Source organism: Engraulis encrasicolus, chromosome 8, assembly GCF_034702125.1.
Source record: "Engraulis encrasicolus isolate BLACKSEA-1 chromosome 8, IST_EnEncr_1.0, whole genome shotgun sequence".
Taxonomy (NCBI): domain Eukaryota; kingdom Metazoa; phylum Chordata; class Actinopteri; order Clupeiformes; family Engraulidae; genus Engraulis; species Engraulis encrasicolus.
Window position 1 is genome coordinate 39,975,127 of NC_085864.1, and position 23,712 is coordinate 39,998,838.

The window sequence follows — 23,712 nt, forward strand, 5'->3', positions numbered from 1 at the left end:
AATGCAGGAACGCAAGAGCACAAATACCAACTTTCCACAGAATTTATAGCTATTTGCATGATGGTGACTCACCTCTCTGTTGATCTTCTGTCAACTGAGTTGCTTGGGCAGACAGGTGTCTTTGGCTTTGCGTGCTGGACTGCTGTCAGCTTTGTGGAGTTTTGTCTGCTCTTGAAAATAATGCTGTCCTGGTCACACCAACATTAATCTTTTGCACAGACATTTCTCATGAATTTGGGTAGCAGCAGGCACACTGTGATGCAATAAAGGTTGTTTATCACTGTTTGATCGTAAGGGGAAGTTTATGACTTGCAATTGGTGTACATTTCCACACAGTTTTGAGCTAATTTCGCTTTTTGCAAGCCAACACATTCAGGCCCAAATGTTTAGTTAGGCTATGGCCTTTGTTTTACAATCTGATCAGTTGTTTTAACATAACATGATAACAAATGAAGTAATGTCTACTTGGGTCACAGAGTGTAGTAAAATATAATTGAAATGTTGTGATGTGTTTTGTGATGTAATGTTTTTGTTTTGTTACATTCCCCTATATCACACATGCTCATATGCCACATAACAGCCATTGGATGAAGATAAAGAACACGAAACATTATTATCAAAGTGACTTGAAACACATGTGCTAACATTACAATTATATCACTATTCACAACATTTTAAAGTCATGACTCTTTGTTAAGCATATGTTAAGCATTGTTTTAACTTTAGGTAATGCTTAGTTAACCCTCTTTCAATCATTTGTTGACCATAATCTCTTTATTATGATTAATGTATTAATCATTAACAAGCTTTGTTTGTTAAGGGTTTGTGCATGGTGAATTCACCCTGTGTACGTCTAAATTAACGCCTTCCTTAATCATTTGCTAACAAATAACACTTAAACAAACAATTAACATACATGCTTAAGAAATGAGGAGTGAATTAACCAAGCATCACCCACTCACAAACAATACTTATTAATGATGAAGTGATGAGTCATAATAAGATGGTTAACACATGAGATAATAGTTAGCACATGATTGAAAGAGAGATAGCTAAGCATTACCTAAGTTTAAACCATGCTTAACACATGCTTAAGAAGTCATTATTATAAACTACCAGCTGTTCTAATCTGAACTGCTGTTATTACTATGGTGGTAATAGCAATTAAAAAAAATATTTGCACAGAAAAGACTTATTGCCACAAAACTTGGATGTGTTTTATTAATTTCCCCTTGGTTTCATAAGCATATCAATGGCTTTGCAGTAATTATGTGGTTTACAGGTAGACAGTTTTTCTCACACAGTGATGTACTGTGTACAACCATTGTAAGTTTTTCTTCTTTCGTCAATGGACATTCAAGATGTCCCAGGTTAACATTCAACATCCAAACATTTTAAAGGAATGGTCATACCAACATTTAAATATATACGTACATTATAATGTAATACAATGTTAAGCAACAGTAAGCTATTACGCCTAGGCCCACGCTCCAAGCTACTGTATCCAGGTGTTCCTAATGTCTTCACTGATGTCCTCGGTTGTGGCGGAAACTTGATGTTTTGACCTCATAAAACTTCTTACGAAAGGCTTTGCACAGCAAAATGTAAATGAGGGGGTCCAGACAGACATTGGTGGTGGCCAGCCACAGGGTGATATTTTTAGCGACATTCATCGAGGCCCACTGGCAGTTGATCCTGTTCTTCACCTGTTGAGGGACGTAGAGAAGGCGTGTGATGTGGTAGGGAGCAAAACACACCAGGAACACGAGCAGAACGATGAACACCCGGGCTTTGATTTTCCTTTTTCCATTGGTATTCACACTACCAGAGTTACGGTGTGATTCAATGACTCGTTTTGCAATGCATATATAGCAAAATACGATGATGATCAACAGAACAAAGAAAACGATCTGGCAAAATATAATTATCCCTGTGTGATATTGTTTGCCCATATCAGTCTTCATGTCCATGCACAGGGCCCGAGTGTTATTTTCAGGTGGTTTGTTAGTCAGTACCATTGTGGGAACGGCCTGTATGCTGAAGAGGACTATCCAAATGCTAGCAGAGACCACCTTCCCAAACAGGGCACTCTGGCCAAGACGTTTCCCACCTGGCTGGACGATCTTGAAGAAGCGGTCCAGGCTGATGACACCCATCAGGACAATGCTAATGTACATGCAGAGGTAGAAAAGCACACGTCCAAACTGGCAGTTGTATGCTCTCAGTGTCACTGGTACACCAGGGATCCGGTCTGCTGCTGTCATAGGTAAAGTCAAGGTCATCAGTAGGTCAGCAGCAACAAGGTTCTTCAGGTACACGATGAAGGAGGACTTGTTCTTCAGCTTCCAGGAGATCCAGGCTGCCATGATGTTGAGTAGAAGTGCAGGAATGAACAAGACAAAGTAGAGACCCATGATAACAAGCTGGGCCACGTCCAAGTCGACCCCACAGTCCGATAGCACAGAAGCCATGGCAACAGAGCTGTGATGGACGAAGAACAACATGGTAGTTGATTAGAATTGCTTACACAGTATGACACAATTACATTACATTACACTTAGCCGACACCTTTATCCAAAGCGACATTTATTTGGGGTATTGGTTACAGTCCCTGGAGCAATGTGGGGTAAGTTGCCTTGCCAGGGTACATGGATGGAGGTGTAGGGAGAGGTAGGGCTCTGATCTTAAGACCACCTCTCTAACCATTAGGCCACAGCTGACCCAATTTAGACGGCCTTTGCTAATTGTTTATGCTAATTCATGTTAAAGGGGTATGCCACTATTTTGGGGCTTAATACAGTTAAAATCGTTGGCTGGGGTTTATATAGGTGGTAAAGTGTCTTATTTTTCATGTAAGCCGTTGTCTTGTTTTAAGACAAGTTAAAAGAGGGAGCATGTCGCTAAGCTAGTGAAAGTCAATGGATCCGTGTAGCATGTAGCACTAGTTTAGCGACATACTCCCTCTTTTAACTTGCCTTAAAGCAAGACAACGCTTAACATGAAAAATAAGACACTTTACCACCTTTATAAACCCCAGCCAACGATTTTAACTGTATTAAGCCCCAAAATAGTGGCATACCCCTTTAACACTTTTTATAAAATCTTTGTTACAGGTTGGTTTCGTAGTGTATTCAGCATGACCTTCCGAAATGCCAAGGTGATTTCAATTTTCAAAGTTGTCTATTTGCATTGATTGGGTTTTTTCTGCAGTTTGACTGCTTGTTGTGTGACCATTTTCATTGCAGTGTAATGTAATCAAATCAGAAAAGTTGAAAACACACCATATCTCTGACTTATCCACTGAACATAAAAACATTTACAAGATGGCAAATGATGGAAAAACAACTCACCTCTTTCTTGCTCTCCTGTGAACTAAACCGCTGTCAACTATATGTTGTCTTTATTGATCTTCTGTCAACTAAACTGCAGAGGGATCTCTGTCTCAGAGTTTTGTTTGTTTAACACCTATGTGTGGTCAAAAAACCACACAATGCCTCCTACGGCCCTGTACCTAAGAACTGAAACCAAAACGAAGAGCTCGTAGGCTACACACCATTAGGTTTGTATGCGCACATACTGTGTAAGATAAAGAAACAATCAATTTGTTATATAGAGACACTATCGATTTTATCACTGTACTCATTAAACATTATATACACAGAATAAATAGAAAACACTCTCATGTGTTTACCCTTTATTCATGAGTCCCCTAACTTCAACATTGTGTGGACTCGAATTATGATAATATGTAGAAGGTCAGAGTTTGTGCTGCAAGTTGTCAACACTCTAACCATGAACTGAATGTGGTTTGACCTAGATCAGTGGTTCTCAAACTTTTTGTGTGAAATACCGCCTGAGAAAATATTGAGCTCTCCGAGTACCACCTTGAAAAACAACATTAGAATATCGCGGCAAAGGCCCTCCATGTTCACTTTTGCCAGTCAATACAGGAGAGGTTCATAATAACGGCATCAACAGCTACGGTCACATTCAGTGCAAGTTTGTTTTTACATTTCTTGCTTGCCTTATTCTGCATTATGTTTTCAGATTCATATAGTTCAATATTACAAAATGAGACATTTTCGACTGCAACAACTTGATCAGCCTTCAAATCAATGCACAAAAAAATGAATTCTTCCAAGTACCACCAGAGATGTCTCAAGTACCACCAGTGGTACGCGTACCACAGTTTGAGCACCACTGACCTAGATTTATTCAAGAAGCCGTAAAGGAGAAACCCACAACTCTCAACTGTGTCCTGGTTATAATTGTAGCAAGAGTTGCTGACAGGTTCGGCTGGGCCCAGAACAAAGCCCAGCACCCCCCATATGGTGTGCGTGTGTGTGCGTGTGTGTGTGCGTGCGTGTGCGTGTGCGTGTGTGTGTGTGTGTGTGTGAACAACAGAGTTCAAAAAATGAGAAATTCTTGGTGCACATGTTGCTGCTGCATTTGACCAAGGCAACAAGTCTTTGGTGTATCAAGAGCCATGGTATCCATGGATTAACTGTGCACACAAGAGGACGATGTCAGAAAGGGATGTTGTGGTGCTAACCCAGATTGTATAAAAAAAACCCCATAAAACCACAGCTGTCAAAGTCAAGGTTGTTGAGATGCTAGGTCACAGACTAGACATCACACTAACCTTTTCAATCCACACAGGGACGCCGCCTGACCTTTGGGATCTGTGACTCCTATAAGAGGGGTCACGGGTGGGTCAAGAGTCAGCGAGCTAGACCTTCCGGGTCGGCAGGGAGGCTAATTCAGAGAAAATGGAATATTGTACGAGAACGTTCACTAGCTGGTGGCCAGGAGTGGCACTGCAGCTATGTTCTCGCAGCCAAGTAAATAATGAATGGGTCCCAATGGGGCTGTATGCTTCTTATAATTGTATCTGCCCGTGTAATTTTTCCCCTGGAAATAATGAAGTTGCGTTCGATAGATAAGAGTAAGTGAAAGCAAGTTAGCAAATGCTAACATGTCGCAGGACAAAACTAACAAGTCTTTGGGAGAACGAAGTCATGTCAGGAACCTTTAACTTCACTTCTAATACAACTTCCATGATAAGGTACAGAATGTGCGCACATCTTTACAAACCAGAGAACAGAACCGTCACAAATCCCTGCTGAGCCATTTGATTGATTGATTGATTGACTTTATTTGACAGTCTCAGTTCTTGAATAAAAGCAAATACATGATTAGTTTCAAGCAAAAACCACACCACATACTTCACTAAAAGAAAACAACAGAGAGTCAGGATTACACAATAAAGCCTAAGGGCTTATTTCCATTGTGGTCCTTGATGTTGGATGGCAGCAGATGTTAAAATGGCATGAGTGGCGTTGTGGCAACTAAAACTCCATTGAAAATGAATAAATAAGAAACACCAATTACTACTAAGACTGCAATACCACATTACTTGGTTTGCATATAAAAGCACCACAATTTCAAATTATATACAATATACAACAACATACAACAACAACATAACATAAGGACTCCCTACTTGTTTTGTATATAAAAGCTCCACAATTTCATATTATATACAATATACAACAACATACAACAACATATAGCATAATAAGGACTCCTTACACTGACTGCCCCCTTATCCACGTCTTCAAAGCACGTTTAAACCCATCTAAGTTACTGATTGTCTTTACATTACTTGGTAATCTGTTCCACATACTTGATGCAACAGATAAAAATGAGTCCTTTCCTACTTTGGTCTGTACTCTAGGAGGAACAAAATCAGTGGCACTCCCTCTAGTGGAGTGGCTATGAACATCCCGCACTCTCCTAAAAAAGTTACTTAAATACTTAGGAACAGCTCATTTTAAAATCTTGTGTACCATGGTTATCTCAATTTGACAAACTCTTTCCTCAACTTTTAGCCATCCCAGCCTTTGAAAGTGAATGGGATCAAGGTGGGTTCTTGGGGGTAGGTTTAGTATGATTCTTACCAGTTTATTTTGTGAGGTCTGAAGCTTGTTTTTAAAATACTTACTTAGGCCATTATACCAAGAACAACAGGCGTAATCATAGTAGGGTTGAATAATAGCACCTGCCAAGGTCATCATAGCCTTTGTGTCCAGATACTTCGCAATTCTAGCCAGAAAACGTACTCGTTGATTTACCTTAGTAATGACTTTCTGGGCTTGCTCAACTCCAGACAGCTGACTGTCCAGCACACACCCAAGATAGCTGACTGAATCCTTAGCCTGTAGTGCAGCATTACCAGCTAGTACAGCAAACCCAGGATTTTTGTTCAGCTTCACTCTAGATCCAAACAAGATGGATTCAGTTTTGCCTAAGTGAAGAGATAATCTATTGTATGCTAGCCACTTGCTGACATTTAAAAGTTCACAGCTTAAGATGGACTCAACAATCTTTTTATCCTTATGTGAAAATACTAATGCAGAATCATCAGCAAATAAAAACAATTCACACGAACACACTGATTTGAGGTCATTAATATATAAAAGAAACAAAAGGGGGCCTAGGACACTCCCCTGGGGGACCCCGCATTGCACGGTTTGTGGTTTAGATAGCGCTCCCCCAACATCCACCACTTGTTTTCTATTTTGCAAATATGACTCAAACCATTTAACTGCTGTATTATTACAACCAATGGCCCTCAGCTTTGTCAGCAAGATACTATGGTCCACAGTATCGAATGCTTTTTGCAAATCTAACATTACCATACCACATAAGTTGCCCTTGTCAACCTCTTGTCTAATATAATCAGTTAAGTACAGTAAACATGTGTCTGTGGAATGGGATTTACGGAATCCTGATTGAAGTTCATTTAGCCCAATAGGCTCCCATTCATCTTTCACTTGGCTGCGTTCGCCAACGGGGCTATAATGGGAGTCAATGGTAGATACCTTTCTCATAGCTTAGAGATTCTCTGGCTAATTGGAATTAGCAGAGAGGGTCTATGGGTAGTACGAGAGAGGAAACTCACAACTTTTTCCGGGTGGTACTGTCCACTAAGTGGCGCCATCCAGACAGCGCAGAGGCGCGCCAAGGAGCGCAGAGGCTGTTAGAATGAATGGGGTCCCATGGAGCTCAACCACTATGCTGCCATTGCTTTGGGAGAGAATTGGTTTCATCGTTTCATTTTATTTTTCCCAAAGGCAGGATAAATTATCCTTTCAAATAGCAGTTTGAATGTTTAAACTCGCTGGAGCTTTGTAAAATACGTCTTTATTGTCAATTTGACGTCACGAGTGGCTCCACACCCTGTGTTTGGATTGGTCGGCCGGCTGCATTGCTGTGATCATGACTGCCGTAAAGCAATTTTGTTAGCAAGATGCTAGCGGAGACTGACTCATAAATGCCAAAGTTGTAAGAAATCAGAAGGACATAACTCCCAGGTTATTGTACATTTAATTTATATCCACATTGGTTTCTCAGAACTTACAGTAATATTGTCAAGTTTCAGCCGACAGCGAGCACAATTGTCAGTTATTAGCGCCAGCCTTATGAGCTCTGCTGTCTCGACAGCGCTCCCGAGGTGAACTGCAGGCACGGGTTAGACGGCGAGATTGGGCACTGTATGTAAACCCACTGTGGAGTTAGCCTGAGAGCGTTGGCAACACAGAAGATCACCCGCCGAAAGCTCAGGTGTCGCCTAAGAATCAGAATTCTTACACGGACCGCAGTAGTAATGTAATTGAAGTTACGCTAATGTAGGGGAAGCTGCATGTGGATTTACTCCTCATGCGGCTATACCAGGAATTGAAGGTAAAAATCTCATTTGGGAATGTAATTAATTGTGAATTAATCAATATTAATAAACAAATTAATTAAAATGTAATTTAAGGACCGTCTCATAAAATCCTCGGATTATCAATCCCAATATTCAACAATAAATTGCTAAACACAGAATTAATAATAAGTTTTGTACTGGGGTTACTCAGCGGGGCACAGTGAACAGTAAGGCCTATTCTCTGTGATCAGCTGGGGTACACAAGCACAAAAGTTGATCTGAAAGCAAAGTTCTATAGTAGGTTGGCTGGCTGTACAAGCAACAAGGACAACAAAATGCAATCAAATGAATAGCTTTATTAACTACTAGGATAACTAATAAAATGCATTACATTCAAAGTCGGTTAAATGGAATAATAACAATAATAAGGCACAATAGTATAAAACAAGAAAGAAAGTAAAAGAGGGGACAAGAAAGAAAAGGGACACAGGCTTTCAGCCTGTGTGTGGATGTGTGTGTGTGTGTGTGTGTGTGTGTGTGTGTGTGTGTGTGTGTGTGTGTGTGTGTGTGTGTAGCAGAGGTCTGGTTGCTATAGGCTACCACATGTGTGTGGTTGACTAAGCTAGCGTTAGCTACAGAAAGCATAGACAATGGAAAGGCTACTGATAAGTAGCTGCTTAGCAAAGGCCTAATGTTGACTAGGCAGGGCCCAAAGGGTCCACAACAATGTCTGGGTTTCTGTAATAAATGCACACAATTCCGAGTGGAATGGAGAGAGAGAAATGAAGGGGAATGAGAGAGTAGTAGTCAGTGGGAGGAACTCGCACTGATTACTATGTGCGTGTCTGTTGCTGGGCAACAATGGCGTCCACTCGGCTAGGTCAACGATAGCATCAGAACCGTGAACAATAGGGATAGCTAGCAGATATGTAGCAAGTAAACCGTGTGGTTTCAGGCGCTTCAAGTCCCGTAGTGGACGCGCGAATGTATCAAAGGGTTCTGGAATTAACGATATCAAGTCTGAGTAGAACAGGGAGAGGAAGAAAACAAAATAAAAGAAATAGCAAGTGGGAGACGTTACCGTCTACGCAGCCATTACGAGTTGTAAAACTACAGGAAGTGGGGTTTCAGCGTGCTTGTGTAGACGCTGCAAGCCCAACTTGGCTATGGCTAACTTGCAGAGAGCTCAGAGCAGGGTTGACCATTCAGAGGATGGGTTACTACATATTATGCACTCAGTGTATAAAAGAGTACTGAAATGCTCGGAGGGTTCTGAGAATCAAGTATTTCGAAAAGGAGAGAGAGAAAGAACGAGAGAGAGGGAGAGAGATGGAGAGAGAAGGGAAAGAGAGATGGAACTCTAGTGGCTTTGTGTGTCTGTGTTAACAGATGGTTAGCGTCGCGTCGAGCTAACCTAGGAGGGCCTGTTATGGCCTGTTACTACAAAAAGGCGCAGCGCGTGTATTTCTGGAATAGTAAGCAAAACGATCACGCTATGACGATCCTCGGAGAGTTCCGAACATTGATGGTTAATCAATACTTGAACTATTCCGTGCGAACGCCACAAACGGGGTCGCTAGGCTTAGTAGCCAATAATACAAAATGAGTTAGCAGAGGATAACCTAAGCTAAGCAGGAGGGTAGACAGAGAATCAGGAGAAATGCAAATAAACATGTGCACATGAAAAATAACTGAAGTCATAGTTCAAAAACACATCTATCTCAGTACATAAGCTATGCCCAGTGCCTACTGTGTGAGATGAAGGGGAAGACATCCAGTTTTCAAAGGAAGTCCAATTTTCCAAAGGGCTCGGTGCGTCCGTCTGGAAATTTGGGGTTGCAGTCCAAGTTCTCGTCCTCTCGAGGATTTGGGGCTGTAAAAGTCTTTGTTGTTGCTGCTGAGATTCGTGGGTTGAATCCCAAATGCGAGAAGTTGATCCACGTTGGCATGCGTGGCTATTTCTTGCAGTGAACTCGCCTTTAGCTCACAGTGTCCGGATAAAGTCTTTAGATATGACCAAGCAAGATCTAAGACTTGACGTGAGGAATTCTTTGCAAAGGTGTTTTAAGCTTACAGTGTGTGTAAGATGAATTAAGTAGTCTATGTTTGTTATTCGGCCGGATATCAAACAATACTTTGTCCAAAGTTGTTGCGCAAGTTGCTCTATGCGGTGTTGATCATCCAGCGGCCAAACCAAGAGTGGGGAACAAAGGGCCCTAGGGAAACCTTAAGGTGTTGCTCAGGTGATTGTGAGTGGGACTTTGGTCACAGCGCCTCCTACGGGAGGAGGACTGAGGACAACATGGACAGGGACCCTGGGCCAGCCATTTGGTGATCAGAGGGGAAGTAACTCTTATACTAAAGATTATTGATGACCTTCGTCTCAATCATCATCAGTTTGAGTCACATGATTCTCATAACTTTGTCATGAGTTTCTCTGCGTAGAGAAGTGGCAGGAATTGTACCTACACAGGTTTTGCATTAAGCACAGGTACAATGGACTTCGTGAAATTTCCGAAAGTGCACAGTGTCAACACGCCCCCCCCCCCTTACTTTTGAACGTGGAGGAGAGCCCATAGAACGACGGGAAATCTTTTGCACTGGCAGCATCTGAGATCATTGCAACAGATTGGTAATCATATACTGCCAAACACGTTAATGCACATGTGATGCCGCAGATTCTGTGCGCGTCATCACGGCTCCCTATGCGGGCACCATTGAACATTTGAAACACCATTCCCTCTTTGAAACTTTCATGTGTCTTGCTAATATTAATAATGGGCTTCATTATCTGCTACGTGAACGTTTACAACATGTTTGCAATGTGTTTCATGCCTGGTGGTCTAACCTATGGGTGCACATATTAGTTAGAGTCACGAGTGCTTCATTCATATTCAAACATTTCACGCACGCATCCACACAGTCACAACAACACAACAGAACATACACAAACAGCGATTTCGCTGCATGTGTCCTTTTGTGTAAATATGCCTAGGGCAACAATGTTTCATCTTTAGTAATGTCACCGCTGGGTTTTAAGATGGCTAAGTGCATCTACAAATGTTTGCTTAGCATTTAACCCTCTGAGGTCTAAGGCCTTTCAGAGGCTTTTAGGCTGCTTGCACCACCCTGACATTTTCAAGTATTTTCAACTAACAGTAAGCATCTATGCAAAAGTGAAATATATGGTTGCATTCTGAAAAGCCTGACAATAAATAATCTTTTATTTAAATTGAGTATAAACACAACTGTACAAAAAACAGGTTTCAGAGGTCTTCAAAAAGTGCAAGAAAACACACAATAAATATATCTAGCCAAGACTTTTGAAGTTTGAATCTTATAAACAAATGTATTGGCTGCATAAAAGTAAAAAGGGCATTTAGAAATGTTTTGTTGTTTTCATACAAAATGCAAAAAAGAAACACTATGTCAGGTCACTGCCTGTCTCATTTGAATACTAATGAGATAGGTGTGAAAAACCTCTAATGGCCCACACCCCCCTGTCAATCTCCATGTGCTCTGATAACACACCCCCCTGTCACTCTCTTTGTCCTGTGGCCAAGTGAGGAGCATGGCTGTGTTTACCCTAGATGAAAGGGGCGTGTTGTCACCTCTGAATAGCCACTCAAGCACCGGTACTTTACATGTGAATAGCTATACGTGTGGCTGCTACAGGCAGAGAGTACAGAATATGCGAAGATTTCTTTCCACTTTCTTTAAATTGGGCCAGCTATATAATTTATTTAATATATATATATTTGAAATCTGGAAGGTCTGAGGTTTCTAATGGTGTAACTTATATGTTTCAATGACAAAAACTCACAGAGTTACAGATTTGTTTTTGGAGACATGTCAAATTGCCCTCTCAAGGGCAATTAGACCTCAGAGGGTTAAAAAACTTACCAGCACTTCCTCATTACCGCATCTTTCTAAAAGATGCGCGTCAGTGATTGCCAATGCTTTATTCCCGTAGTAGAGTTGCGAGTGCACATGGTTGCACCCTTGCGGTAATATTTCAGTGTTTAAAACACCATATGACTGTGTTAATGTCTGATCATGAGTAAGATGTTTATTTAGAAGGCCTAGTATGATGTATGTCGTAATGGTACCATTTTAATCTGTGATGTATAATGTTAATGTCATTCTGACTTTTAGCACCCCTGTAGTTTCTAACTGTAATGGTATAATCCACCTGCGTGGTGCGTCAGGTAGCCCTGATAATGGGGAATTTGCTCAGTAGCAGGGAGAGCTCCTTGGTGAACGAACGTGCGTCCATATGCTCCCAAAATACTCAGATGTGTGAGTAATTCTATTGAACTGTGAACTGAACAATATTGTGAGCCTTTGGCTATTTTGTTTTCTTTTCATTTTGTTATATTGCCTTCTCATAGCCCATTTATTGTCCCTGTAAATATTGTAAATAGTCCAGATGTATATATTTTTCTACATTTAAGTTTAGTTTAGTTTTTTTGTTTATTATTTTCCACTGGCTCACTGGATTCCACTGAATGCACTTGGTGTCGCAAAATAAAAGGCAAAAACACCATCTCTGCCTCCTGCTGGTTCACTGTGCCACCACTCCAAGACCCCTCAACAAACTACTTTTCAACATTTGGTGGCAGCGGTGGGATGTACCCCAGTGATGGATGAAGCATTGATGACGGGGCACACTGGATGGGAGAAGCATGATGGGCAGTTGCGTGAGGTACACCATGAGTGTGTGAAGCGCTTCCCGAAGTGGAAGGCATTGTGATGGAGTGACCATCACTAGCGTTGTGGGTGTGTTCTGACTAACATGCCAACGAGCCTGGCTCTTTGGTGTAGCGATCAGAGCCCTGGTTTACTACCCCTGAAGGTCTAGGTTCGAGTCCCAGCTGGGCAACTCTACTCCCCTTCGCTACAGCACACATGAATTTTAGGAAGAGGGCGGAGTATCTAACATCCTAATAACGGTTAAGTTAAATGTGCACCTCAACTCTCCTGTTTTCCACCAGAATGATACATTTGGAGCTCCACAGGGTCAATATACACTGCCGGTCACCCAAACTTCCCTTTCAGACAGCATTCTCTTGCGTCCCCAGATAATCTTGTTGGATGTGTAGAATATCATCCTTTTTGGTGGTATGCAGACATTACCTTGGATACTGTGGGTCTTGATACACCACAAATACTTTATCAAATTTGCACCAGAAACCCAGAAACCAAGAATTTGTCATTGATATGTCACCCATAATGTAGTGTGCATTGCAATATTTTGAGCAAAACTGTGCTCTTACCCTGTTAATGAATCTTACAAGGAGTCTTACAAATCTATTGATTGTTGTCCTGTGTTTTGTTGGAAAGCCACTGTGTTCCCCGTGCTTGTGGTGTAAAACCTATTTCTAAATATTTTGAGCTCATAAAACTTTTTCCGAAAGTCTTTGCACAGCAAAATGTAAACAAGGGGGTCCAGACAGACATTGGTGGTGGCCAGCCACAGGGTGATGTCTTTAGCAATCTTCAGAGAGGCCCAGGAGCAGTTTATCTTGTTCTTTACCTGCCGCTCAACATACAGCAAACTTGTGATGTGGTAGGGGGCAAAACACACCAGGAACACAACCAGAACGATGAATACCCGAGCTTTGATTTTTCTTTTTCCGTTGATATTCACATTCCCAGCGTTACGGTGTGACTCAATGACTCGTTTTGCAATGCATATATAACAAAATCCAATGACGGTCAACACAACAAAGAAAACCACATTGGAAAATATAATTATACCTTTGTGATACTGTCTGCCCAAGTCCGTCTTCATGTTCATGCAAGTGTAATTTGTCGGCTTTTTATTAGTGAGTACCATTGTGGGAATTGTCTGTATGATGTAGAGGATCCAGATCACTATGGTGACCACCTTCCCAAATAAAGGGCTTTGACCAAACATCTTCCCACCTGGCTGGACGATCTTGAAGAAGCGGTCCAGGCTGATGACTCCCATCAGGACAATGCTGACGTACATGCAGAGGTAGAACAGCACGCTGCCAAAACGGCAATTATAGGCTCTAAATCCCCACGGCATCCCAGGGATCCAGTCAGCTGCCCTCAAAGCGGCGAGCAAGGTCATGAGAAGGTCGGCTGCAACCAGGTTCTTCAGGTACACGATGAAGGAGGACTTGGTCTTCAGATTCCAGGAGATCCAGGCTGCCATAATGTTGAGCAGGAGTGCAGGGATGAACAAGACAAAATAGAAGCCGATGATTACAATGTTGGCAACATGAAGGTCGATCCCACAGTGTAATAGAACAGGATCCATAGCTGCTGGTCTGTGAAGGATGAAGAACAGTTTGAATATGCTGCACAGTTTTATAAAAAAAAACAGTGTTGATTCAACACTTAGGGGTCTTTTCCACTGCCAGTTAGGCCTACAGCTCGACACAGCCGCACAACTCAGCCACCACTCTCTGCTTTACGATTGAGCTGTGTCGTGCCCAATCGAAAAGCAAAATGTGGCGGCCTAGTCATGCTGTGTCGAGCTGCAGGCCTACCTGAAAACCAGCAGTGGAAAAGAGCCTTTAAATAACTCTGGGACTAAATGCACTCTAGAAGATGTTTAAGTTGAATTAACAACGATTTATTTACTGTGCACCATGCTGCCAAAACATGTTTGTGACAGATTTATAACCTCCGCCAAGGTTATGTTTGTGGTCGTCTGTCTGTCTCTCTGTCTGCCTTTCTGTTTGTTTATCAGCAGGATAACAACTTACAAACACATTTGGCTGAAACTTTGTGGAGTTGTTGGAAATTACCAAAGGAACAAGTGATTACATTTTGGTGATCTGGATCACGAACCGGAACCGAAAGATTCTTCACCATTACTAGCCTACAAATCTAGACGCCCCTTAGTGACGACAAATTGAATTGTGGGACAGGGCAACGTTCCAGTTTTGAACGCCACAAAAAGAAGTCAGAAATACTTAAAATAAAACATAGGGTGTAACATAGTCTAATAATCTATCAAGCAGCTTCCTTGGCGGAGGTCTGCACTCACTGAGTGCATTTCTAGTTTCATATGCATGCATTTCCACATGCACCGTGAGTTTCAAACAATATTCCATTGGATTGACTACAGATCTATACATTTAGTTACCTGTTTGGTGGCCTTTTTCATAGCAAACAAGTGTAATCAAATAACTCAAGTCAAACACAACTCTCACTCTTAGCACTAACTGTTGGTCAAATAATAATAATAATACATTTTGGTTATCATTTGTAAATTGTCCATTAACAATAAACATTTATACCCAAGGCAGGCTTTAAACCTTCATATACGTATACAGCCAGAAGCAAGAGTGAGATACTGTTACTTTTTTCAATAACTTGTTCTCTTAAAGCAATTAATGAAGTGGAAAATTGTAGGAAACGTTTCAGTGTCATTAAGCCAACACCTCAATCATCTGAAAAGACGATTATCACTTCTCATCACTTCTCTAAATATAGGCTAGATAAGAAAAAGAAAACAAAAATGAGTCAAGGATTTTTAATCAATGCAGCAATACAAGGACAGAACCACGAATGCATGTAGCCAATGTCAATGTGACACTTTTGTAAATGCATGTAGACATTGGTTGAATGCATTCTGTACATCAGTTTTTTTCTTTATTTTTTTGTGCACAGACGCGTTTCGGCGTGCTGAAACACGCCGAAACGCGTCTGTGCACAAAAAAAATTAAGAAAAAAATTGATGCAAGGTGCGCCCCCCCTTTTTCTTTGATTCTAAGTATTCATTTGAGACAGCAGCACCCTTAAAAGTTATCAAGAAACCTGAGTGAAGCCTGCTACCTACTTGATTGAATGCATTCTGTACATCAGTGTTTCGCAACTTATTTTCAGTGCATTATTATGCACTTTCCACAGAAGGTACAACTATTTGCTTGATGGTGACTCACCTCTCTGTTGATCTTCTGTCAACTAAGCTGCTTGGGCAGACAGGTGTCTGTGGCTTTGCGTGCTGGACTGCTGTCAGCTTTGTGGAGTTTTGTCTGCTCTTGAAAATAATGCTGCCCTGGTCACACCCACTCACCGTTCATTATCAGATGAGTTCAGTTTTTTGCATATACCTCTATCAGATATTTGCTGGGGAAACAAGCATACTGTGGCGCAATTGAGGTTGTTTATCCCTGTTTGATCATCAGGGGAAGTTAATGACTTGCAATGCGTGTACACTTTCGTACAGTTTTGAGTTGAGTTGGAACGCCAACGCATGCAGGTCAAAATGTTCAGTTTTGTCTTCTGGTTTTCCATAATCTGATCATTTGTTTTAATATACCATGATAAAAAGTTAAGTGTATGTCTACTCGGGTCACAGATCGTTAGTGAGCAATGTAATAAATGTTGTGATTTTTTTGTGATGTAATGTTTTCATTTTCTTGTTTTTAAGCAGCATTGTGGGATTCTGGGAAGATGTGGAAGATCTGAAACAAAAAATCACACATGCTCATATGCCACATACAGTATGTCACGTAAGTGAGTACACCCCTCACATGTTTTGCAGATTTATGAGTATATCTTTTCATAAGAGATAGGCCCGAGTCGGTACATGTATTCGTATCGAACCGATCTCGGTACGGGGGTCACGGAACAATACGCGCATTGCCACGGAGAATACATTCGGTACGCTATGAAAGTAGCCTATTTATATGGGAAGCGCAGCAGCTGTTTGTGGCGCGTGAGAGAAGAGTTCCGCGCAAGCAAGCACTTTGCGTCGGAGTCCCAAGAACACATGTAACCACTGCATCTGTGCACTCCCAATTGGTTTTGCCATCCAAAACCCGCCTTCAAATTTGCTAAGCAGCATAAGGTAGCCTACATTATGCATTCGGCTTCATGCGAGCATGAATGGGGAGACAGGGAAAACCCACCTGCGTAATATGTCACTGAAGTAGTATTGAAGTAGTATAGTGTTCAGTTTATCATCACCTTGTGCCATGTCGAGCAGTTTGTGTACTGGTGTTTGACAGTTAAATAGTTCAAAGTCTTTCTAAATCGATAGACTACGTTGCCAACAGCCTAATAACAGCGAATTAATCAGCTGCCGAGTGAACGCGACTACTTTCAAAAAAGCCTGCCAGCGCGATGGAAAACAAACAAAAACACGGTCTTACTGCTAATCAAGTTAGTCCGTTCAGCTGTATGTCGTTCCTTAATCCTGTGAAATAAATAGCAGTAGTCTTACCTGACATTTAACAAGACACGGGGAAAGAATCCTCTGCCTCAAAAGTTTTAACTCCAATGTCGCGCGAGGGCATCCCCCTTGTCCTTGAAGATGCTCTCAAAGGTGTGCAATATTCTATTTTGACCGAAAAATCGAGCAGAACGAAGTGATAGGCTACTTTTTTATTTGGTTCGTCATTGCAATGTAAATGTTAGCCGTGTTCCAAATGCAGGAATGTGCTCATAGCTGTGACAGAAAGGCTAGGTCCTTAAAGCTATGTAAAGACTGTCCTTGAAGGTCTATATAAGACTACCAAAGAAGTAATTTGTAATTTGTAACTACACTGACAGTGTTTCTGGCCTTTTCAAGATGTGGAAGGGAATTTAATAGGCTTTTGATTGTGTGTAATAATAATAATGATAATAATAATAATATCCCAATAATAATAATAGTAGTCTAAAATGTTTAAAGCACCTTTCAATAAAAGATACCCAAGGACAATGCTTAATAACAATAATTATAATAATAATAATGATTATTATTATTTATTTTATTTTTTTTACCCTGTACCGTACCGAAAATGTACCGTACCGTGGGGTCTGTACCGAGGTACGTACCGAACCGTGACTTTTCTGTACCGACCCAGGCCTAATAGGAGAGCATTAAAGGCCAACTTCCGATAAAACACAGTTTTACTCACTCCTTTTGAAGATCGGACGGTCACCCCAAGTTAAACTCACTTGCAAGGCTCTCATAGCGATGTGTCACCTCGACTGGCTGTGTTTCCCGGTGTTTCTCAATTGACATAAATAATGCAGAGAAACAAGCGAATCACGAAAGCCTTTCTGTGTTTCGTCATGTCGAAAGAAGGCGTTGCCCACAAAGGTTTATGTCGACCATTTTTCTAAAAACATGTCGAGTAATTTTTTTCTGCTTGTTTTCAATACAAGCAACGTCTGGTGGCCCGAAATCTAGCTTAGCTTAGCTATCAGCTGGTTGCTACTCTCAGGTACACACACAGCACAAAGCCTCATACATAGAGCATGCCCACTCTGGTTGCTCCGTGCCTGCAGCTCGCCTAGGGGTCGCTGTCGAAAGAGCACAGCCCTGAATGGAGCATGCACGCCTCCGTTGGCGCCCCTATAGTGCAGTACCACCCGGGGAAGTGGCGACTCTGTTTCCCATTACATTCTCTCCAAGGACAGGAGGACTGAGCCAATCAGAGACGCATTTCCACGAGAGCTGGAAGAGTGAGCCAATCAGAGACGCATTTCCACGAGAAACACGGAACACCCTCTCGTTTCTCCACAAGCCACCTTGCTAGCTTGCAAAAACGGCTTGAAACAAAGCAACCAGAACGTTTTTTTTTTAAAACAGGACCAACGCGTAACACATTCAATAACAATGGGGGACACAGCAATATTAATCAAATGACGTTGAGAGGCCATCTTTAAAGACATATCCTTTTGACACAATGATTGGTGACCTTTTAACAACAGATATAACCGTTCAAATTTCTTGTTCACTCAGAAAAAATCAAAATACAGCCATTAATGTTTGAACATGTACCCACAAAAGTGAGTACACTCCAGATTAGATTCCGGTAGAGAAGGGGCCGTGTTGGCTCAAATAGCCTCGAAATGAAAAGGGATTAAAAGGGAGGTCATCTGTATGAGTTTCAACCTTTTTTACATTGGACTCTTACATCTTACATTTTGAGTCTGCACCGGGCTTAAATAGATTGGTGTGAGATTTGAATGCAATCCTATGGAGAGTAGGCTATTATGATCTGCTTCATTAGTCACAGTGCATGTTGGCATGCATGTTTCTTTCAGGTGTAATTCAGATTACCAATGTCCAGAGCATTCATGCATCCCCAAACCATGTCAGTCCCACTACCATGCTTGAATATCAAGAGGATAAACTTTCTTTTGGCAAATATCACTTGTTTACCACCACACATGCTTGACACCATCTAAAGCAAATTTGTTTATCTTGGTCTCAAGTGACATGAACAGACCAAGGATATGGATCACTGGAACCATGTTGTGTGCTCTGAAGAGACCAAGATAAACAGATTTGCTTTAGATCACCTACCAAAAACATACGTTGTAGTACTGTATAGTATAGGTTTGATATTCTTTTATTTAATTATTAATATTCATAATTGTCTATCATTGATTCTTATAGTTGATGTCCTTTTTTGCATGGTACTGTAGGCCTACATGTTGTGCAGTGACCTCTGCCCATGGAGCAGCCAGGGCCACTGACAGCTTTGGCTGGGCCCAGGACAAAGTCATCTGAAAGGGCCCCCTCACCCAATGCATGCGATGTAATGACCCAATTCTGGGCCCCAATTCTCCCTGGGCCCGGGACAACTGACCCCTTTGCCCCCTTTATCAGCTTCCCTGCATGGAGCACAGCTGAAGTGTAGCCTCATCTTGTGCACAATAAAAACTAAAAGTTCCTAAAAGAATCTTCAGTTTGCCATTGTGGTGAACTCTACCTACAAGTTCTCAGAGGAATCTGGTGACTTGTGGAAGAACCATAAATCCCGCAGTTACAACACTATGTCACCAGACCTTTACAAATAGTTTGCCAAACATTTAAAGTCAAACAATTGCATTTCTGAACTAACAACATAGCTGCACGACGTGATATTGTCATTTGCATACATGACTCTACTGTATAGTACAAGCAACAGGCAAAAAATAACAGTTCTGTGACCTTATAATGCACATTTTGTCCCATTAAAATAATCATAATAAATGTAATGGTCTGTGACTTCCATAGTACTACGTACACTAATATTACATTACAGCAGTGACATTACACAGATCCATTAATAATTAATTAAGACTTGGTCATTGCCATTCTGGCAACAGCAAATTTATCACCTTTTCAATTAGAAGTGACCTCCTCTGTTTGCTGCTTTGTCAAGGAAAAGCGGTCCCCAAATATCTTGAGTTCATACAACTTCTCCCGAAAGGCTTTGCACAACAAGAAATAGATGAGGGGGTCCAGACAGACATTGGTGGTGGCCAGCCACAGGGTGATGTCTTTAGCCACTCTCAGAGATGCCCAGGGGCAGTTGATCTCATTCTCCACCTGCTTTGGAGAGTAAAGGAAGCGTGTGATGTGGTAGGGAGCAAAACACACCAGGAACACGAGCAGAACGATGAACACGTGGGCTTTAACCCTCCATTTCCTTCTGGCATTTGTGCTCCTCGAGTTACGATATGACTTAACGACCTTCTTTGCAATACACACGTAACAACAAAAGATGACGACCAAGATGATGAAGAAGATCACATTGCAGAGTAGTATCACGGCTGTGTGGTACAGTTTCCCAAGGTCACTTTTCATAGCCATACAGAGCTCAGCTGGAGACGTGAGGTTGTGCTTTGGTTGCTCACTGGTGAGAACCATTGTAGGTATGGTGCTTGTGCTGAGAATCGCTATCCAAACAACTGCAGAGACACCCATCCCAACCAGGGCACTTTGACCAAACAGTTTCCCACCTGGCTGGACGATCTTGAAGAAGCGGTCCAAGCTGATGACTCCCATCAGGACAATGCTGACGTACATGCAGAGGTAGAATAGCACACTGCCAAACTGGCAGTTAAACACCCGCAGTCCCCATGGCGACCCAGGAAGCTCCTCTGCTGCTCTGAGAGGAAAAATCAAGGTCATGAGAAGGTCGGCAGCAACAAGGTTCTTCAGGTAAACGATGAAGGATGACTTGTTCTTCAGCTTCCAGGAGATCCAAGCTGCCATGATGTTCAGTAGAAGTGCAGGAATGAACAAGACAAAGTAGAGACCCATGATAACAAGCCGGGACACGTCGAGGTGGATCCCACAGTCTAGCTGAGCTGGAGATGAAGCCATGACTGGACAGGACACTGTGTGGTCAAAGGATAATGTATCGGTATTTATTGGTTTTTAGTGAATCTTTGATTATAAATGTTTTTTTTTTTTAAATGTAGACCACATTTGGACATTTGAGTTTAAAATATTTTGTCTTTGTATTTCACAATTTATCTGCTCAATGATCTGATAATGGTAGTAATAGAACAGAGTATGGTAGGGGGTGCTAAGCCCCCCACATTTGGGCTTACATTGCCCACGGGGAACCCGGTTCGAGTCCGGCCAGGGTCATTTCCCGGCCCTGCCCCATCTCTCTCTCCCAATCATTTCCTGTCTACTCTAACACCGTCCTATAATAATAAAGGCCAAAAAGCCTTCCCAAAAAATACTTAAAAAAGAAAAGAGTAGTACAGTAACTTTCATTAATCCCAAAGGAATTAAAGTTGTCCAGCAGCTCACATACTACACAAATAAATACACAAAAAAGTGTTGTGGTGAATCTCACCTCTGTTGGAGCTGAACGCTTGGTGCTGTATTGACTGGTCTGAGCCAATGGTGTTTCTCACGATCATGAGGTATTGTGCTTCTATATTGTATCATGCTCTCCTGGTCAATCCTGCCACACTGGTTTTCAGGGCAAATTCATTTTTGCATATCTGTACCACGGAATTTCTGCTTTGGTGAAAGACACAGTGTGACATCATGTCACTTCAGTCACGACAGTGCATGCACTGCTAACCCACAACACATCAGGTTTTTTTTGTTTACTGTATTCCTTTGGGATGTCACTAAACCGTTGTTTAATTTGAATTAACCTTTATTTTATCCAGTTCATGCAGCATGGGATGTTGGGTGGCAGATCATTGGCAGCCAAAAGCGTCATCTACAACCCCATGGCAAAGGTTGTAACAAAACTCAACAAGTTAACATGTTTCATAAATTACACATAGGTTGCATATCCACAATAAATCTTTATCAATAGAAATTGACAGACAGGCATTTTTTTACAGTCTGTAAATGATGATTTCATGGATGCTGTTGTGCACATTTGAGTTCACTGTTATGTTTTTTTTTTATTTAGCATACAATTACAAGGCCTTTTATATTTTAGACATCATGACCTTTTGGGAAAGGCACTAGATGCATTCATTGCCTGAATCTAGCCTATAGTTTCAGAACCTGGACATGTTCTCATGTAGTAGTAATGGCCTCTTATATGTTTGATTGCTGCTTTCATATGCAGTAGTGCAACAGATATCAGGAAAATGTAAACCATAGCTTTGTCAAATAACATTTGACAAGAACAAAAAGGCCTTCAGATGAAAAAAGCTATTTTTTACACAGGTCTGATATTCAAAACAATGACGTAAAATTACTACAGTTCATAAAAATAGAGACAAAATTAATAGTTTAGACAAGTTATATACAATATTCATGACACATAAATGCAAACACAGGCTTAAATATGGTACATCCTCATTGTGAGCTGTTAGTTTCAGTTCTTAAAACAAGGTCCCAAATTGCTGACTGAGGGACTTAAAGTCAAAGCAATTGCTCAAGCAGGCTGCTACAGGGAGTTAGGGACTTAATCAATTTAAAGACTTGCATCATTAGTGCTTTAAAGACTCGTATCATCAGTGCTTTGGAAGGTTGAGGTCGAAAAATGGTGAGAAAATATCTTGAGCTGAAACAACTTCACCCGAAAGGCTTTGCACAACAAGAAATAGATGAGGGGGTCCAGACAGACATTGGTGGTGGCCAGCCACAGAGTGATGTCTTTAGCCACTCTCAGAGATGCCCACTGGCAGTTGATCCTGTTCTTCACCTGTTGAGGGATGTAGAGAAGGCGTGTGATGTGGTAGGGAGCAAAACACACCAGGAACACCACCAGAACGATGAACACCCGGGCTTTGATTTTCCTTTTCCCCTTTGCATTCGTGCTCCCTGAGTTACGGTACGATTCGATTACTCGTTTGGCAATGCACATGTAACAAAATGCGATTACGATCAACACAATAAAGAAAATCGCATTGCATACCATAATTACCACCTGGTGGTAGCGTTTACCCACATCGTCTTTCATGGCCATACATAGTTCTGCAGTGTCATTCCCAGGTGTTTTATTGGTGAGTACCATAGTGGGAACAGCATTGATACTGATCAGCACTATCCAGATGCCAGCAGAAACCAACCTCCCAAATAACACACTGTGGCCAAGACGTTTCCCACCTGGCTGTACGATCTTGAAGAAACGGTCCAGGCTGATGACCCCCATCAGGATAATGCTGACGTACATGCAGAGGTAGAAAAGCACACGTCCAAATTGGCAGTTAAACGACCGCAGTCCTCGTGGTGACCAAGGCAACAAATCAGATGCTGCAACGGGGATGATCAAAGTCATGAGAAGGTCGGCTGCAACCAGGTTCTTCAGGTACACGACGAAGGAGGATTTGGTGTTGATGTTCCAGGAGATCCAGGCTGCCATTGTGTTTAGCAGTAGGGCAGGGAAAAACAGCACATAAAAGCAGCCGACCACAACAAAGTTGCAAGTGCGAATGTCGATCCCGCAATCCAGACGGGCAAAAGTTGAAGCCATGACTGAAATGCCGGATGAATCCATCGCTCTCTGAAGTCTGGTGATGGACAGCAGGATTTAGTATTTTAATAGACGTTTAGCAAAGCTGGAATGTGCAAGCAAATTAAGATTAAGTGAAAATACTAACTTGTTTTTTTTAAGATGTGTTTAAAGATTACATGTATAAGTTAGAGAAATGTTTAAAAATCACAGTATCTTACTATCATTTAGGTTTTCTTTTCAGTTGGATAGGTTTGAAACTAATTGTGCAATGGCATAATCTTATGGAACACCTGAACTTAAAAAAAAGAACTTACCTAGGCTTAGATTGTGTGCATGCGAGTGTGACTGGTATGTCTGATAACGCTTCGG

The 23,712-nt window shown here is 41.6% G+C and overlaps 4 protein-coding genes across 5 annotated transcripts; all 4 read right to left on the bottom strand.

Moving 5' to 3' along the window:
* Positions 1-1,449: 1,449 nt before the first annotated feature.
* LOC134453686 (P2Y purinoceptor 13-like) lies at positions 1,450-2,471 on the bottom strand. Its single transcript, XM_063204472.1, has one exon. The coding sequence runs from the start codon at positions 2,469-2,471 to the stop codon at positions 1,524-1,526; it is 948 nt and encodes a 315-aa protein (XP_063060542.1). The 3' UTR covers positions 1,450-1,523.
* Positions 2,472-13,013: 10,542 nt separating this feature from the next.
* On the bottom strand, positions 13,014-14,000 carry LOC134453863 (P2Y purinoceptor 13-like). The gene has a single exon (XM_063204612.1). It carries the CDS (start codon positions 13,998-14,000, stop codon positions 13,014-13,016), a length of 987 nt encoding a protein of 328 aa, XP_063060682.1.
* A 5,799-nt stretch (positions 14,001-19,799) lies between these two features.
* Positions 19,800-20,786, bottom strand: LOC134453864 (P2Y purinoceptor 13-like). The gene has a single exon (XM_063204613.1). The coding sequence runs from the start codon at positions 20,784-20,786 to the stop codon at positions 19,800-19,802; it is 987 nt and encodes a 328-aa protein (XP_063060683.1).
* A 1,426-nt stretch (positions 20,787-22,212) lies between these two features.
* LOC134453687 (P2Y purinoceptor 13-like) lies at positions 22,213-23,712 on the bottom strand. Of its 2 annotated transcripts, none has more exons than XM_063204473.1 (2): positions 23,658-23,712; positions 22,213-23,398 (listed from the first exon to the last, which is right to left on the bottom strand). In XM_063204473.1, the coding sequence occupies exon 2, from the start codon at positions 23,383-23,385 to the stop codon at positions 22,384-22,386; it is 1,002 nt and encodes a 333-aa protein (XP_063060543.1). In that variant the 5' UTR covers positions 23,386-23,398; positions 23,658-23,712; the 3' UTR covers positions 22,213-22,383. The 2 variants fall into 2 exon arrangements, with proteins under 2 accessions (XP_063060543.1, XP_063060544.1); XM_063204474.1 differs by having other exon boundaries at positions 22,213-23,446; positions 23,658-23,699.

Bases quoted from the DNA above. Each gene is read 5' to 3' on its own strand.
- LOC134453686 (XM_063204472.1), bottom strand. From the start codon at position 2,471: ATGGCTTCTGTGCTATCGGACTGTGGGGTCGACTTGGACGTGGCCCAG.
- LOC134453863 (XM_063204612.1), bottom strand. From the start codon at position 14,000: ATGGATCCTGTTCTATTACACTGTGGGATCGACCTTCATGTTGCCAAC.
- LOC134453687 (XM_063204473.1), bottom strand. From the start codon at position 23,385: ATGGATTCATCCGGCATTTCAGTCATGGCTTCAACTTTTGCCCGTCTG.
- LOC134453864 (XM_063204613.1), bottom strand. From the start codon at position 20,786: ATGGCTTCATCTCCAGCTCAGCTAGACTGTGGGATCCACCTCGACGTG.